The sequence below is a fragment of the Podarcis erhardii genome (genome assembly GCF_964252035.2).
Source record: "Podarcis erhardii genome assembly, chromosome: 10".
In the NCBI taxonomy this organism is placed as follows: Eukaryota; Metazoa; Chordata; class Lepidosauria; order Squamata; family Lacertidae; genus Podarcis; species Podarcis erhardii.
In genome coordinates this window covers 35,351,453-35,369,381 of record NC_138500.1, presented here as the reverse complement: position 1 = coordinate 35,369,381, position 17,929 = coordinate 35,351,453, and the positions used below count along the sequence as shown (strand labels likewise).

At 39.8% G+C, this 17,929-nt stretch overlaps 1 protein-coding gene across 6 annotated transcripts in view; it reads right to left on the bottom strand.

Annotated features, from left to right (window-relative positions):
- Positions 1-17,929, bottom strand: part of ANKS1B (ankyrin repeat and sterile alpha motif domain containing 1B) — a 332,378-nt gene that overhangs the window by 227,429 nt on the left and 87,020 nt on the right. For all 6 annotated transcript variants that reach the window (XM_081878201.1, XM_081878197.1, XM_081878206.1 and 3 more), the window contains 2 exons: positions 14,254-14,419; positions 4,729-4,865 (listed from right to left, as the gene is read on the bottom strand). In XM_081878201.1, coding sequence (XP_081734327.1) covers positions 4,729-4,865; positions 14,254-14,419 — 303 coding nt within the window. The remainder of the gene's footprint in view (positions 1-4,728; positions 4,866-14,253; positions 14,420-17,929) is intronic.

Here is a 17,929-nt window from a genome sequence, read left to right as displayed (position 1 = left end):
CCACAGCCCGATCCAGGAGGCCATCTTATTTCCATGTGGCCATTGTGGGGGGAGACACCTGGCGCCTCCCCTGCCAGCTGTGCCAGCCCAACAGGGAAGGCCTGATTGATCAGGAAAGTCAGATTGCAGGGGAAGGGGCTGAACCCAGTCCGTGCCCGCAGAACTATTGTGTAGTTCAGGGTCGTATGGGTATCCTTATCCTGCAAGATTTGAGCAAGGTGGAATTTTGGTGGGGTACCCTCTAGTTTCTGTATGATTGATCCCAACAAATTTGGGTTCACTCCACACAATGCTGCGGGTACCATTGTGCATGTGACAGCAATCATCTACTGCCACTCCACCCCAGCTGCTATAATACAGTACCAAAAAACATATCAGTATGAGGTAACATATTGTATGGTCAATAGAAAACCTTATATGCCAATAAAATATTGACATTTCAGTAGGTTTCAAAGAGGGTTTGGAGAGACAGCATTTCAATGTTGATTCAATGGCAAAATTAAATAAATATCTAGACAGATGAGGCATAGAACAGAATTAAAATAAACATTGTGAGTATATTCTGTGATACAATCTCGATAATATGCTTCAGACCAAAATTAAACTTTGTCTTGAATCCACTGTAATTTGATCCAAAGCTTTTGACGCATTCAAAATCCAAAATGGGTTAGTTTGGTTTGAAGTGCCTTAGGTTCACATCAGTTGGCCTTTCCTGATATAGTCTGTGCTTTAGAGTACCTCTCCAGACCTTTTGCCTAAGGCTTGCAGATCATGGGTTGCTTTTTATTACTGAGCAAAAAGTGTGTGGATGGCAATTACAGAATATATAAAAAGGGTTCTACTTTTGCCTGAATGTACACTACAGGCATGATAGTAATGAAGGGAGATAGCAGGGACAGACAAAAAAAGGCCCCCTATTTTTAATCAGAGGGTTCATTGATGTGTTATATTCTCTTCTGTACCACTGAGATGGTCAGTTAAATACATTTATGTCCACACCTTGAAAGAAAATAAGAACATAAGAGCCCTACTGGATCAGATCAAAGGCCATCTGATTCAGCAAGCTCTTCCCACAATGACTACCCATATGCCAATTGGTACCCATAAGTAAGACTCAGACTCATTCCCCAGACTCATTCACAGCATTCAAACAGGAGACTCACAACAATTTTCAGTTTTTAAAACCCTCAATCATTTCTAGCTCTTTCTAGCAGTGCCACTGTCTAGCAACAAATCTTCCCGTTTCTGGCACAAGGCTATCATTTCATCCCTTTTTGCAACGCTCTTTCATGCTCCAGAATATCAGTATCTAAGCCATTTTGAATACGAATAGCACCAACAAAATGTATGTTTATTTAAAATGCAGGTGCTGCATTTAAAATGTATATACAGCCATAATTTTAACTGTACTTCTAAAATCACAATAAAATTAATATATGACACCATCACAGTCAGCATCACACACAACTGCATTAACAACTGCTGAAAACCCAAGCAGCAGCAACCAACTCCCAGGACACTAACCAGTGTCAAAATATTCCAGATGTCAGAATGACAGCTGTAAATAGGATGCAAGAGGGATGTTACCAGCAGAGCATTCCACAGAGTGGATGCCACCGTGGAGAAGTCAGGCTCCTGGATACCATTACTTTTCCTTTGTGTATGGGACATGGAGGAATGCACTCCTGATAGTGTGAGAATATGGGAGGATACCTATGGAGGATACAGTCTCCAAGGTACTTAATTCAATACATCACCAGAATGGAAGCTTTGAAAGGCATGAAATGTTTTACCACTCTAAATCCAACCTGATCTACAAAGTTGATAAGCATGGCCTCCACTTCATTCATTCATTCATTTATTCACTCACTCACTCATTCAAAAATACTGAATAGAGTGCTCTGCACTCAAAGAATGCAGTGCTACTGAATTCAGTGGGAACCGAGTCACTGACTTTAATTAAGTCCCGACATTGAATTAGGAATGAACTAATCCAAGAGCACAGCTATTCAATGTTCTGAGTCCATCTGTTGACAATTTCATGATGAAAATAGCATTTAAAGGCTGTTTCCAATTAACTATCACATAACAGCTTGTTCTAACAAGAATTCCAATTTCTCTCTGCTTTCTTGTGTGCAAGCCATCAAACAAAAAATAGCTTTGACAGAAAGTGATAAATGGCTAATACAGCGGTGTCTGGAGAAAGAGGAAATGAAGAACCCTGTGCTAGCCAAAAGGAGTTATTTTTTTTAATAATAATTTTTATTAAAAATTTTCAAATATAACAGAAAAGAAAAACATCCAAATTTAAGGCCTTATTTTCAATGTCATCTTTCCAGGACTTCCCCTCCCCTCCCCCTCTTGTATTCCAGTTCTTTCAAATAGATTCAGCAAATTCTTACCCCAAGTTTTAAAGTTATTATCATTAACCCAATTTAAAAAATATTTTCCCATCCCCTAAAATCGACCTGTTCCCTTCCACGAGTTCCCCTCTTTAGTATACAATACAGATTAACATAAAAAAAAATAGAAAAAAGAATAAAATGTAATTTAACACCCTTTGGATTCCAAATTTCCCTCCCCCCTTTCCCGGTTGCGTTCCCAATGTCCGTCAATGTCTACTGTCGTCCTGGAGCTCCCACATCTAAGCCATAGTCCTTCACCAGTCCGCTTTGCCGTCTTTTAAATAGTCTTTGCCGTCTTTTAGTCATCTTTGATTTCGAATGTCCAATCTTGGAAGGGGTCTATCTTCCAACTTTGTCCAGTTCTTGTTATTCTTGTTGTTCTTGTTGTTCTCTCTTCTCCTCTTTTTTTTTTCCCCCTGCTCTCCTGCACAAATGTTCTAATTCCAAAAAGCTTGTAATTCCTCTACAGAGGCTTTGTTATTCAGGAACAAAACATTACGTCAAGTCCCTTCCATTCTTCAATAGATAAATCTATTGTCTCCTTTAGTGTGTAGACCTCTGTAGACAAAATAGTGTTCCATTTCTGCAGTTTCCCAGGAGATAAAAAGTCCGATTCAAATTCCATGCCAGCAATACTTGTAATGACCCACAGCTCCTCTAGAGGGATTATAATAACTCAGTTTCCTTCCCGATCACACCCACCAGTCAAAGTAACTTATTATTCCTTGTTTTAAACAGTTTATATCCAATTTATAACAAATGTAACCAGCAAAGTCCTCGTAACAAAGTTCTCTTTTTGTTCTTCAGTTTTGGCAGCTCCTTTGACAGCTGTCAAAACCTCTATTTCTCCTCTCCCGGCGCTCTCACGGATCGCTCCCGGGGTTTTTCGGGGGGGGGGGGTTGTATTTTAATTCACATTCCACTTTTCTCCTCCAGCCCAGCTTATAATTTTCCATCGCGAAATTAATAACTTTATCAAAAAAAAGGTTGCACTCGATCTTAGTTGTCAGGTCCTTTGCTTTAGCTCCTCTACAACAGGGGGGAGGCTGACTTCCTTTTTGCACCTCCCCCGCTCGCTCCGAATTTAAGAAAAAATTTGTTCCCCTTTTTAATCCAAGTTCCAATTACTCACGGGTTATTCTTTTAAGTCCAGATTTTCAATGGAAGAAGTCAGCGCTCTCCGCCAAATGGCATGCGGCTTCACTCGGCAGGGGAAGCGGAGGACTCACAGCACCACCACCCCCTGTCACCCGCTCCGTAGCCTTTAAAAAGGCTCCTTCGAGTGGTCGGGGGGGCGCAAACGGTGCCCGCCGAGTCACCATGCCCATGGGTTTCAGCGCCCATGGTTTTTGAGGGTCCCCGCGTCGCCGGCGCGGTAGAACCCAGCCCCTGCCGAGCAGGCTCCCTCCGGAGCTCGGAGGGAGTCCGCCATTCGGCGATGGCGCCAACCCGGAAGTCTCGCCAAAAGGAGTTATAGAGTTGAAAAGAGGCATGTGTGGACAGCATGAAGTAAAAACAGCTCTGACGCTTGGAAAGTCTTTTAGATGAAATAAAATAAATTTCATGAAGCACATTAAATTTTTAAAAAGAGGTAAATAGAAACTGAGAGTTTGCAAGCAATAACAGTCAATCAAAATTATGTTTATACCACATAGTCTCCAATTTTACATTTACATCAAAATTGGCAAGTTTAAATGAGCTGAACTAATTACACACAAGAAAAGGCACCTCACCAAAACTTGGACATTTCAATACTATTTGGTGTCTTTTTGTTTTGCTAGCTGCTCATTCATCTTAACATCATTTTTCTTTTTCTTCTTTACCCTCAGTGCCCCCACTGCTGTTTAATCTGTTTGGCTGTGACTGGCATTCCCAATATCCTCATTCATGCATCATTGTGACCTCTGCAACAAAAAATTGCATGGGCTGCCACACTGAATCAGAATGAACATCAGTGAAGGCATATGTGGCTGAGGTCAGTGAAGTCCAAAAGGAAGAAAACTAGCCTAGAGGAAAAAACAGGTGCTGAGAAGCAAAAGAAGGTGTAGTACACGAATGTAACAATGCAATACAAGATTTCAATAAAATGTCATAAATCAAGCATAATAGCTGAAAAAAAACACAAATAGAAATCTGGGTATGCTCTTTCTGGCCAGGTCTAATTAAAATCAAGCTTATAAAGATATTTTAGCATTATCAGTGGAGGGATTTCATTTCAACATTTTTAAATAGTTCATATCACTGCAGATTATTACAGTAATGTAAGATAAAACGTTGAAATCTTTAACAAAATCAAAGAACATTTTTATTTCCGACCACCCACCTGAGGTCGTATAACTTTCACTATATTTTTCAGTGCAGTATCTGGTGATGGAGGAGAGCAGTCAGGTGTTGGGCCTGTTGAACTGTTTCTATGGTTACTGGTACCTGGTGCAATAATTGCTACTTGAGGTGCATTCTCTGTGAATAAAAATAGCATTACAGTGAATACAATGTTCTATGGAAAATACATTTAGAAACAGGAAATTGCATTTGAAGGGGGGGATGTGAATATGTTACAGTTATTGTCATCTAAATTATTATTGTTTGTTTTCACTAGAATATGCTCACTTCTGGTTTTGAAGAGCAGTATGGAACTGTTCAAAGGTGTTGCCAAGTATTCAAATCTAACTCTTGCAGAAACAAGCTTATGTGTGAAGATTATCCCTCAAGGCATTATTCAAGCATACAAAAGAATGCTGCGAAATAGTGACTAGGGATATATTCATTTATATTCGATATATTTCAGCACTAGGGATATATTCATGATGACCCAATTGGCTTGGAAAGGCTGATTTCAAATACAGCTTTTGAGTTCCAGTAGGTGGTCTGTACTATCATCACTGATGGCACTATTAGGTGGGAGCAGAATTTGTGGCTATGCAAACCAATCTCCAGATCACAGTCAAAAGTCAGTTACATTGGTTCCTATACTTAATTCAGCAAGTGTGCAATTTACAATACCGATTCTAGAAATATTGATTCCACAAACAATAAAAATGTATTCACTTTGTTCCTATTGCGTGCAATGATAATTTTACTTACAAAATATTCAAAATATACTGCACATTAAACATTTGTGCAGGAAGAGATCTAGCTAAACACAGATGGCATGGACTAGAGATACTCAGTAACTATATAAGTTAGCTAGCACATCTCTTATTTATTTCATCCAAATTGCTCTATTTACATCCAGAAAGGCAATGTTAAGCTCAAAAGGAATACTTATTCAGTGGTCAGACCTAAAAAATTTGAGTGGTACTAAAAGTTTGGGTCAATACAATAGGAAATCCATTGGCGAACATCTCTTTCTTTTCTGATAAATGCAACTATTAAAAACGTTTCCTCATTTATATTTCATTGCATATCCAGGCATATTGTGTCCATGGCCCAGTGAGGGGCCAACCATAAATAACTTTTATTTACTACAGATTTAGGTAGGTTTGGGCCAACTCATTGGGTATGTATCTAGAATCAAACAGCCCAACTTCTGGTGGATAAGTAGGGTGGGGGTTGACCCTGACTGGTTATATGACCGCAGCAGGGCTACCACTGGGAAGGGTACCACTGTGGCCCATCGGTCCCCGCTTGGATTCCTGGACAAAGACACCCATTCCTGGAGTCCCTAAGACTGTTGGATGGCATCTTGTATGCCTCCTTCTGGCGATGCCTGTAGTCAAGCTACAGCCAAATGTATTTCCTTTAGACCACAACAATGAGGTCAAAAGATTGGAGGGTTCTGCAGTCTGGGCAACCCAGAACTTCCATGCACACTGGCCAGGCATGTATCCTGGAGAGGTCACTTCGCTGCTGCTAAGGCAACAAAAACAATGTGGAAGGCAGCAGTTATGAGTTACCCGCCTCTGCAGCCACAGCAGGTGATGTGATTCTCCAGTGGTTTGACTTCATCCCTGGAGGCACAGTCTATTGTCTCTCAAAACAGACAGATGCCAATAAAATCATTCATGTCTGTTTTTAATTGAAGGTGAAAGTGCATGAGTAAGGTATTGGTGGGCTATGAGACTTCATAGAAATTAGTTTCAAGGTTCATTAAAGGTCTCAGATAAGCTTCTTGAACAGTTGTACTTCTGTAGAATACACATTCATCCTCAATACAATTCCATATTTTATATCAAATTGGAGTAATTTTCATATATACCTCACTTGGTTTGTTTTTTTATCACAAATGATTTGACTAGGTTGACCCTAATATTAAATTAGTAAAATATGTTTTGCAAGCATGCTAGGGTTTCATTTCTTGACATGTTCTATAATTTTGTAAGTAATTCAAAAGAATAAAAAACTTCAACATTTCAACCAAAGAGCAGAACATTGGTTTGAAGAAATCAAAGGGGAAAATGCTGCATAATTATAGGTGTTTAAATTTGATCAAAGGCATGCAATAAAAAAAAAAATAATGACTGCCAATGCAATTAGGGATATGCAAACAGCTTTCTAAGTGAAAGTGTTGTGCCAAAAGTAAACTACACATTAAGCTGATTCACACACATGCTAAGCCAAACTTGGGCTTATTGAAACTGCGTAAACATATAGACTCCAAGAATTATTATTAGCGTTGCCAGATAACTGACTTGGTTTCTACAACATGCTAAGCCATCCATGTGAGCATGGATGGTCCTAAAGAGGAGCACAAAACCACTTTCCCTCCCTGGTACTTTTTACTGCTTGAGCTCGAGTGGTGTTGGGACTGTTTTGTTGTTGTTGCTGTTGTTGCTGGTAGTCTTTTTGTATCTTTATTTTAGATATTTTATGTTTTATTTATTGTTTATGACTACTTTTGTTATGTTGCAGTTATGTATTTTTCACATTGTAAGCTGGCTTGAGCATGGTTTGAACTCTGGAAAGGTTACCTGCAATTAAAATTATGTATGTATGTCTGAATGTACTGCTGCACTGTGCTAAGCCAAGCCAATGTTTGGCTTAGCATGCCATCTGAATGGGGACTTGTGATGAAGTAGTCCCACACTGGCTTCAGATTGTGATTAGTGAGCAGACAACTTTACCATGAATATTGGTTTGCATGATATGCAGCATGGTAGGGAAAAGGGGTGGGGAGGACTAAGGCAGATGCAAGCTTCTTTGTTGACACTTTTCCTTTGTGGCATAAATCAAATAATCAAAAGTGTTGGTAGAAGGTTGCCATCTTTTCAATATAGCAGGTTACAGTCACAGAAACCAGTCATTGTGAAAACTGAGGATTAAGAAAACCCACTAAACACCACACTGTCTTAAAACGGTAGTTGGCAGTACCTGATGATTTGGGATTGATAGAAATTACACCACATAACTTGTGACTCCACAAGTCAAACAGCCCACCAGCCATGTATAATGGCATACCAGGAGCTCAATAAAGCTTCTGTTTTCATGGAACTGCAAAATCTAGAGGTGGGAGGTTTTCAATAACCTGGCAAGAAACAATAGAGAAGGGGAACGTATTTCAAAAGTGCCTGATTACCTCAAGCAGTTCCATTGAAAAAACAATTTCAGGTGCTCATGAGGAAGAGTTGTTGGACTCAAAATATATTAAGCTTTCATAAACTGAATTCTCTTTATGGTGCTATTTTCTTCTATTTCCTTCTCTCTATCTTCCTTGTCAGACAATAGAGTACACTGTGATGAGCTGTCTTCAAATTGTTGAACCATTTGTGTGGGTATTTCCGAAACTAATATTGAACCAAACCACACACTGGGAGCAATGTCAACTGACCAATTCCAGTGTGAAACTTGAGAGAGTCCAACCCCAATGTGAAAATGGTCCTCCACCATCCATTTCACAGAAGTGGCTAGTGAACCAACCACATCTTTCACTCCCCTCTCCCAAAGAAAAACAGAGACAGAGAGTTTATCTTCCTGTTACTGAAGAGCAGATCCATTCCTCTCCTGATCAACCTGTCCCTATGAAATAATTTATGTTCATTTTGTAAACATGTTTGATTCCCTTCACATGCTGCTTATATACTAGAGAGAGGATGAGTTGGTGGAAGGTGTTTTGCACATAGACTGTGCATTTTAAAATTGTACACTGCAGACTGTTGCCAAGGACTAGAAGTGCTGGGGGCAGGTTGCAGCAAGGAGCTGCCTTCCTACCACGGTGCTGCTTTAGTCTGTAAGTAAAAAATAAAATAAGTGTGTGGGGGGGGGAATAAGCTGGCAGCTTTAATGTAGAGCAGAATTTTGCATGGTTCATATGCTGAAGGGGAGAAAATTACAATGGCCACAATTCAGAGTAGCAAACATGGGTATTTCTGGATCTGACAGACAGCAAAAATATTACTAGAAAGAACTGAAAGAGCAGATGGAAGATCCAAAGATGGAACCAAAGGGTAACAGAAAATAGAAAACAGATTGCACTTATTGTTTTGAATTATTTGTTGTGCTGTACAAAATGGAATCCCTACTGTTGTTCTGAACAGGAATGTAAATACATAACTGAATAGCTATAACAATCCTGATATTGTCTCTGCAAGTTATTTGGGGGTGGTGCTTAGAATTAATTACAAGTGAAATGCATTCTAGCGGCAGGAGGGAGTCTGCTTAGTTTGTTTTTCTTCTCATATAAAAAAGTATAAGCATGAGGATTACCAACCTCATCTTTCCCCTCATCTTTCACCTGCAGAAACAGATCCTGGAATTGCTTAGTAATGTCAGCCAACTGCCTGGAATAACAATTCTCATTACGTACTAATGAGGGGGAATAATTCATTTCCTGAGTAATTTGTAAATACCCAGTGGAGCATTCCAAACAATGCTAAACTATATTCATTTCAAATTCTAGAAAGTCTTTGGAACACAAAGTAGAATACATTTAGAAACTATGGGTGATGTTGATTGTTAATCATACTCAGAATAGAGACCAACTGAAACCAATGGACCACTGTTTTCAATAGGTCTACTCCAAGAATGGTTGGTATTAAACACCACCCAACAATGATTAAAATACAATTAATAATAAGCCTACAATACAATATCTGTAGCATTCAATGGGTTTGGGAAGGTGCAGTTGCACTTCTGACACAACGAAGTATTCCGTGAGTTTGGGAAGGGCACTCACTGTGTAAGGAAACCTTGCAACAGGGAGTCCTAATTCCAGGGAGCAGTAGGAGTCAGGATAACATCAACATATATATTGGGGGGGCAGATCGCCCTGAGTTTTAGAAGCTTTTGGGGAGGTCGCTGCCACCAATCGCTCAAACACCTGCCCACCTGCCTCACTGCAACCACCAATCACCCGCCCACTGCTGATCACCTGCAAACCTCACTCCAGCCTCAAATCACACACCTGCTTGCGGCAGGCAAACCCCCCCCCCTGCATTCACTATCCATGTATAAGACGACCCCCAACTTTTGCCTTTTTATTTTTTAGCAAAAAACTGTGTCTTGGAAAAATACAGTAGTAGTGGTTTTGTGGGTGTGTGTATGATCAACAACTCTGCATAGCAGATGGGACTTGCCTTGCAGAAAAGAGTAAGGTTCTCACTTTCCTACTTAAATAAGGAGAGGACCATACCCAGAGAAGCAAGGGGAGACATGTCTCTTTAACAGACACTACAACGTCAATATTAAAATATGGTAAAAGAACAACAGCAGAGAACACATACAAGCATTTAATAAAGCACCCAAGGAATAAAATGCCTGAAGAAAGAACTTCCCTAATGTCTTCTAAAATATACAAGAAGGCAATCTGGTAGGCCCCATTACAGAGTGTGTTCAATTATTGCAACCATAAAACAAAACCTACTATGAGCATTAGAGGAAAGATCACACATAAGACCCGAGTGATATTTCCTTGCAGACCTTAAAGCTGGAGCATTGGTACAATTACTTGTACTCATGCGCTCCTTCTGCTCTTCCTTCATTCTTTCAGTCTGATTCAATTAATTCTTTCTCTTTGACTCAAAACTCAGCTTGCAAATTCAGCAGTAACAACAAGCTAACAAGACTGCAAACCATGGTTTGAAGCAGGTTTGCAATTCAGTTTGTGTGTTTGTGCCAAAGCGAAAGCAACTCATTGAATCATAATGTGTTAAGGAAGCACATGAGCACATGGCTCGTCTGTTGGCATCTGTCTGTCTTGAGAGACAATGAGTACGCCTCTGGGGGTGAAATCTAACTGCTGCATTAGCAGCACTGAAGTGACCTCCCCAGGGCGCAAGCTGCATTGAGGTCCCAAGCTGCCCAGGCAACAATACCCCTCTCTTGGCCTCATTGACATGGTCCAAAGAAAAGTAGAGCAATACATTTGGCACCATCTTGGCTGCAGAAGCTGCTGGAAGGAGGCATGCAAGGGGCAATCCAACTGTCTTAGGGACTCCACTCTGGATTGGTGTAGGGTTTACTCCTTAGCGCACCAGACCATGGTATAGTTTGCTGCTGTGTCTGCTGCATGTCTTTGTATGGAAGGCCATCCAGTTTGTCTGCAGTTGTCATTGCCAAATTCTTTGGCCCTTTCCCACAGCAAGGATTTATAAAATCCAGAAATGCATGGCAAGTGAAGAATGTCAATGCAGAGGAGGCCATTTCTTTACAAACTTTTGTTCTGTGTAATATAAAGAATAAAGGTATGTGCTTTTGGTGGGCAGGAGTAAAGACTGAAATGTGAACAAATTGAAAATAGTTTTTCTTAGACGAGGAATGTGTGTGTGTGCACTAATGCACAAGCTAAATTTTCTGCAAATCCAGCAACATTTACAGCTTGTATTTTGTTTATAAAAACAAACACACACATATCTGAATAATACAAGTATGTTTTCAAAATATTTGGTTGCTTTTCAGTCACTAAATCCACCAGCTAATTATTCCCTATCATCACCCAAAATGATTAAGCTTTACTTCTTTACAGCTGCCAGATAGTTATCACTTTAGTGATACAATTACTTTGCGTCTAGGGTACCTCATATTTATTAAATCCTGTAACTTTTCAAAGGATGATTGATTTCTCAGCCTCACAAATCAAGAATACATTATGTTTATATATATATATATATATATATATATATATATATATATATTTTTGGTGTCCTCGGGTGTCTTCCCGTGTAAAAGTTGGGGTGTCTAGGCGACGTTTCGACGAGGTCTCACTCGTCATCTTCAGGCTGGTGCTTTCGGCTTCTTGTTACTGGAACAGAGCAGGATCTCAGTGTTTGAGTTCCTATAAATACTGTAGAGGGGGTGTGGTGTATAGCCTCCAATGTTCTGGGCAGAGAGGAAGTTCCCAGGCTAGTGTGCCTTTTCTTCTTTTGTTCCTTAATTACTTGAGAGATATCTTGAGTGATTTCTTGAGTGATATCCTGAGTACCACTTAGGTGGGTCATTAGGTGTGGATTAGTTGTTAAAGTCTTTGTGTCTTTAACACAATCTACGAAAAAGTGCACACTACGTGAAAATCTACGAAAGCAAATATATATATATATATATATATATATATATATATTTGCTTTCGTAGATTTTCACGGGTACAGGAATGCAGGTTTTGGTGTCCTCGGGTGTCTTCCCGTGTAAAAGTTGGGGTGTCTAGGCGACGTTTCGACGAGGTCTCACTCGTCGAAACGAAGATGAAGATGACGAGTGAGACCTCGTCGAAACGTCGCCTAGACACCCCAACTTTTACACGGGAAGACACCCGAGGACACCAAAACCTGCATATATATATATATATATATATATAACCAGAATTAATTTGTCACAAAGTGAAAACATGCAAATTAATAGGCCTAATAGAAGTGTCTAGAAGAGGTTATGCAGGTGCTGCTCTGGAACTGGAAAATAATGTAAGTAGGGGCAACATCTGTCATGAAGGAAAGGCAACTGAATTATTAACTTAAGGGTCGGATCGGAGACAAATTGCTGAAAAATAGGAGTTGTTTGGTTTTTTAAAAAGCAAGGCTTACTTTAAGCCTCCTCAATACACAGTAAAAAAGTGAAAATAAAAATTCAGTTTCTAAGTAACTCCTCTATGCAACCACCATCTACCTAAATTGTGACCAAAACACACGTGCGCAAGCAAAGGAAGTCAAGCACCCCAACCCCCATGACACTAATCTCTGTGAAATAAGAGGCATTTGTGTTTAGACCTCCAGTAACAGAAGCACAGGTAAATAAAGCCTGCATCCAGTGATAAGGTAATACATATCTAAATCCATTAAAAGGCTTATGAAGCAGAGGACAGTCATTCCATCTATTTGTGGCTAGATTACATTTTGCAATTCCAGTAATATAACGGGCATGGTAACTTGGAAAGAAACTCAGTAAATGCAATGATAGCCACCATTTTGAAATATAGTACCATATTAAGTACCAATACAGTGATACCTCAGGTTAAGAACTTAATTTGTTCTGGAGGTCCGTTCTTAACCTTAAACTGTTCTTAACCTGAGGTACTACTTTAGCTAATGGGGCCTCCTGCTGCTGCCACCATGCGATTTCTGTTCTCATCCTGAAGCAAAGTTCTTGACCTGAGGTACTATTTCTGGGTTAGCAGAGTCTGTAACCTGAAGCGTCTGCAACCTGAAGCGTCTGCAACCCGAGGTACCACTGTATGTCAAGCTCAGTAACAAACAGGGCAGTACTCAAACTGATCCTATGAGAAAGGATTGCCCCAGAACAGTCCCAGACTTGCTGCTGCTGCCTCATTCCATCCTCATCCCACAAACACAGCACCACCACCAGGAGAATACCACTGCCTCCACCCACCGCCGGCCAAGACACCATGGCATCTTTGGTTATTTACTCTTGGGTAGTGCCACCATCACTTTCCCTTTAACCTACCTACATCCAGGTGAGAAAGAAAGCCAGGCTTGCAGTATTTATAGTGGTCTGAAGGGGGCTGGATATATTTTCCAGGCTCCTGCTTTGCTTGCAGGAAGCTAGAGTTCAATCTGTCATTACCCCAACTCTCCTTGAAAGTATAGAGCAGGGACAAACTGGCAAGGCAAGCAAGCAAGACCATGGCCTGAGGCTAGGAAACTACTTAACCAGCTACTGAATTTCAATCAACAGAAGGGATTTCTTTAAGTATAATTAGTATGTATGATCCGACGAAAACCAGCAGCGGAAGTGCTGCCGTGGCTGCATTTGAGCGGCTAAACCCCACCCCAAGCCTCCACCTGATTGGTTGGCTGCATGGGGGCGTGGCACGACAGCCAAGCCAGCTGGGCAGGGGCTGGAACGCCCCCTGCCAACGCAGGAAATGGCTCCTGCTCACAATTCCTCCCCTCTGTAAGGAGGAGAGGCTTAATTAGGATAAGAGAGGGGACAAAACAGGAAGCTATCTCATACCGAGTCAGATCAATTGTCCATCTAGTTTCTACACTGAATAGCAGCAGTTCTCTGGGGTTTCAGGAAGTCAATCTTTTCCAGCCTGTCTTGCCAGTTTCTGCATGCAAAGCAGATGCTCTAAGATTGAGCTATTGCTGGTGGGGGGAAGAGCATATATTCACAAAGGTAGTCTTAGCAAATTACAGATTATTTCCAGCTGACATGCAAATAGTGTGGGCCATGCCAGGTGAATCACGGAATCAAGAAACAAGAACAGTGGAAAACTTACTCCATTAACTCTGGGCATTCAATGGGAAATGCTGGCCTGGGAGGAAAGGGAACCACGAATCAGATGAAGCCAGCATCCCCTGAGATTCCTCATGCGCAGAGAAGGGAATTTGTATTTGCTTCCCACTGCGGGCACATAGTATCTATCCATCCGTCAAAGAAGTGCATAGCACATTATTAATCAAAATGTGTGCACCACATAATGGTAGAATGCACTGATTATAAGAGAAAATACTACTGCATTTACCTGTCTTTGAGGAATGTCCTCTTGCTATTTCTAAAGAACAGGGCTTCTTTGTAACTGTCGTATCCAGAAAATCACAGAGATCATTCTCATTTTCTACAGGAAATGCCTCAGAAGCAGCAGATGGCACTGCTTCCAGTGTATAACTCCTCTTCTTTGGAAAGGACTCCTGAAATAAAGAAATATAGCTTTTTAATTTTAAAAAATGGCCCTTCTGAAGACAGCAAAAGTGTGTAAATGAGTGTGTGTGTGTGTATGAGTGAGTGAGTGAGTGAGTGATGTTAATAATTGGAAGTTCTTCTAAAAGTACCAGATAAGGAAGCAATTATATACATGCCTATTCAAAGTCAGAAGTAAATCCCATTGAGTTCAATAGGGCTTAATCTCATATAATCCTATGCATATCTAACCAGAAGTATGTCTCATTGAGATAATTCTGACTCTCAGATAAGTGTGCATAGGTTTGCCGCTTAAAAATACTGCATATTATTTTCCTTTTGGAAATAATTTCTAGAAATTGTTAAAATAATATTTTCCCTCAAAAAGGAATTCATGGTTAATTCTTATAACAAGGATAGAAAAACCAGCTAGCTGTCCAAACATTATCATGAACATTATTATTGTTATACTACATTACATTCTTAAAGATCATACTATATTATTTTTACAGTAGTGTGCACAATGCTTTATGTAGTTCCATATGCAAAAAGTTCCGACCCCCAAGAAGCTAAATTTGTAGTGTAGATTTTGACCATATGGAAGACAACAGAGGGAGAGGAGGGGGAAAAAACTATGTTAAAATCTTTTAGCATGTTTCGTTATTCCTACATCCAAGTAAAAAGTGATATTTTTCCAATATTATTGACAGTTTGTAAAGGTTATTTCCTCAGCTGATATAAACAGGACTTCTGGGCAACAATGATAGAACAGGGTGGATACAGCACATTTTAAAGAAATCTGTTAGCTGTTGTCTTATGATTGAGTAATATACCTAAAATCAAATCCTGACTTTCATTAGAGTCTAATTTTAGTCAATTAGAGATGATTCAGCCTTCAATCTCTACAAACTAATCTGAAATGTCAGAGCTGTCCAAGTTTACATGCAGAATAAAGCTGTGCATATGACTGTATCAGTTACTTAGCACTGAACAGTTGAAACAATAGCAAAAAGTTGTATAGTGTGTCCTGAATATTGAAAGTGTTACCATTAATAGTGCTCTAGGGCAGTGGGTAAGAATCTGGGTCCCCCACTAGGATGGACCTAGTATAATCGGGCCACTAGATGTTTAAATCACTAGATGGCCCTAACCAAACAACATCCTCTGAGTCCCCATCTGCAATATGAGCACAGAGATACTAGCTTGCCTTACAGAAGTGTTGCAAAGATTATGTATGGGATATAATCTCAACAATCATAAAAATGTTAAGTATTAAAATAACTATGAATTGTATGAAAAATTAGTCCCTTTTTCTGTTCTGAACCTACTGATGATCAGTTTTATTGGGTTCTAGTACTGTGGTATGCACATTCTAGTTGGAGGGAGGGAGAGAAAGTGTCTCTCCACACCATTCATAAGTGTCAGTCATTACCATACAGTATTAATAATCATTTTTTTAAATAGCCTATCCCAAAAAACCTTTAGACTTTCTTCATAAGGAATGTGCTCCACACCCCAATCATTGTGGTTGTTCTTTTCATAGCTTTTCTAATTCTATTTTCTTTTTGAGATGCCTGGGACTGTACACTGTATTCCATGATTATGGATTTATATAAGTGTTTTCCAATACCAACATTCCCCACCCCCCCAAAAAAAATCTCTAGCACGGACTTTGCATTTTTCACAGCTGCCACATATTGGGTTGACATTTTCATTGAGCTACCTTTGGTAGCTGTTATAAGTTCAGATCCAATGTATATGTTATGGATGTGATTGAGCAACTAATGTGTTTTTTAAAAAAACTACCACTGTGTACATTCATCATACTTCATGGAGAATGTGCATAGGGTCTGTCCGTGAACAAGAAATTGTGCTCATTTCTTAGTCAATATACATATGTTCCAACATGCCTTAAAGAATATGCAAATCTCAACAGGATTGTATACATTCTCGGGACATTCTAGATAATTTCCAATGGGCCTTGAGGGATGTGCATGCTCAACTATTTTTGCATATTCTGTGTGCAATATGCACAATATGCAGATTTCTCAGTAAACGTGTTGCAGACTCCTTTCTGCAGTACATGTCTGCTGTAATGCACTTCAGACACTCAACACACATTACTCCAACATATATACAAAGCAGAATTTTAAAAATAAATATGCATCACTTCACTTTACACTCATTTGCCATTTTTTTTGCCCATTCACTTGTTCTGTCAGACCTTTTGGAGCTCTTTACAGTGTGCTTCAGTTTTCCCTTTTCTGAATAATTTGCTCTAATTTGCAAACCCAACCACTTCACTGCTCAGCCGTCCACTCCAGATAAATAGCAATCGTCCTACTACAGAAATCAGTGGGTGAAGCTTTTCAAGGCAGAGGCAAGATCACATGCTAATTGCTGCTGATCAAGCCCACTATTTGAGGCACAGTAGGAAGAACTCCTTCAAAACTGGGAGGGAACTCTAAGTTTGGAAGTAACTTATTTAAAAACAATACACCTCAAAGCTCTGGGAAAGCAATAATACTTTAAACAAATTTGCCCAGAGTCAGAGCACGCCATGGATAAGAGGCACTACGTTTCAGTTACTAAGGGAAGTTAGCAAAAACAACTAGTCCTATTCTTGGTTCAGAATAAAGTTGTCTAATGCTACCAAAATGGCACTGTGAAATAAAATGGTATTACAGCTTGAATGGTCAAAATGCAAACAAACAAACAAACAAACAAACAAACAAACAAACAGAAACAATATGCAAATCGAAACATTGCCATCCTTCAAAATACAAACCATTCTGAATTTTGCAATGCAGTTCTCCAGTGAACAAAAATACTTACACTCAGGTGAAGTGTGCATAAAAATGCATATATTGGTGAAAATAACATACAAATATGCATTATATTAGGGGGAAATTGTGTTGCAAACATGTATATAAGGCAAAATTGCACACAAATGTGTATATTAGGAGAGATGATTTTTTTAAAAAATCACAAACTGATGAGGAAATGTGGAGAACTGAAAGACTGGAAAAATAAGAAACGGAAAGAGATTTGCCAATTACTAATCACAAAACTACACATGGGGGGCTCATATGGTTGCTGACGTAGAGCAACCTCTCAAACAGACACTCTTTAATTCACTTGGATGAGTTCCTGCTTCTACTCAAGGATCTTCCCATCTTTTCAGTTCTTATGAGAAACATCACCAGAACGTGTATGCTGACACCTAATATATTCAAGTGTGCAAGGGATCCTTTGTGTCTGTCTGCCCTCTGCCCGAATTAGTCATACCCTTTGGCTAGCCATCCCCCAGATTTCATCTTACAGAGGATCACTGAACCATGCCCGAAAAGAACTCCTGTTGGACTGTTAATATAAGCAAGCATATTACTAAGGCTACACCAAGGCCTGGGGCACTCAGTCTATATGGTTCCTGAAAGCACTCACCTGGAAGCAGAAATGAGCCAATGTGAAGGAATGTAACTTAATAGCTAAATTTGGAAGTGCAATGTGGCAAACTTAGA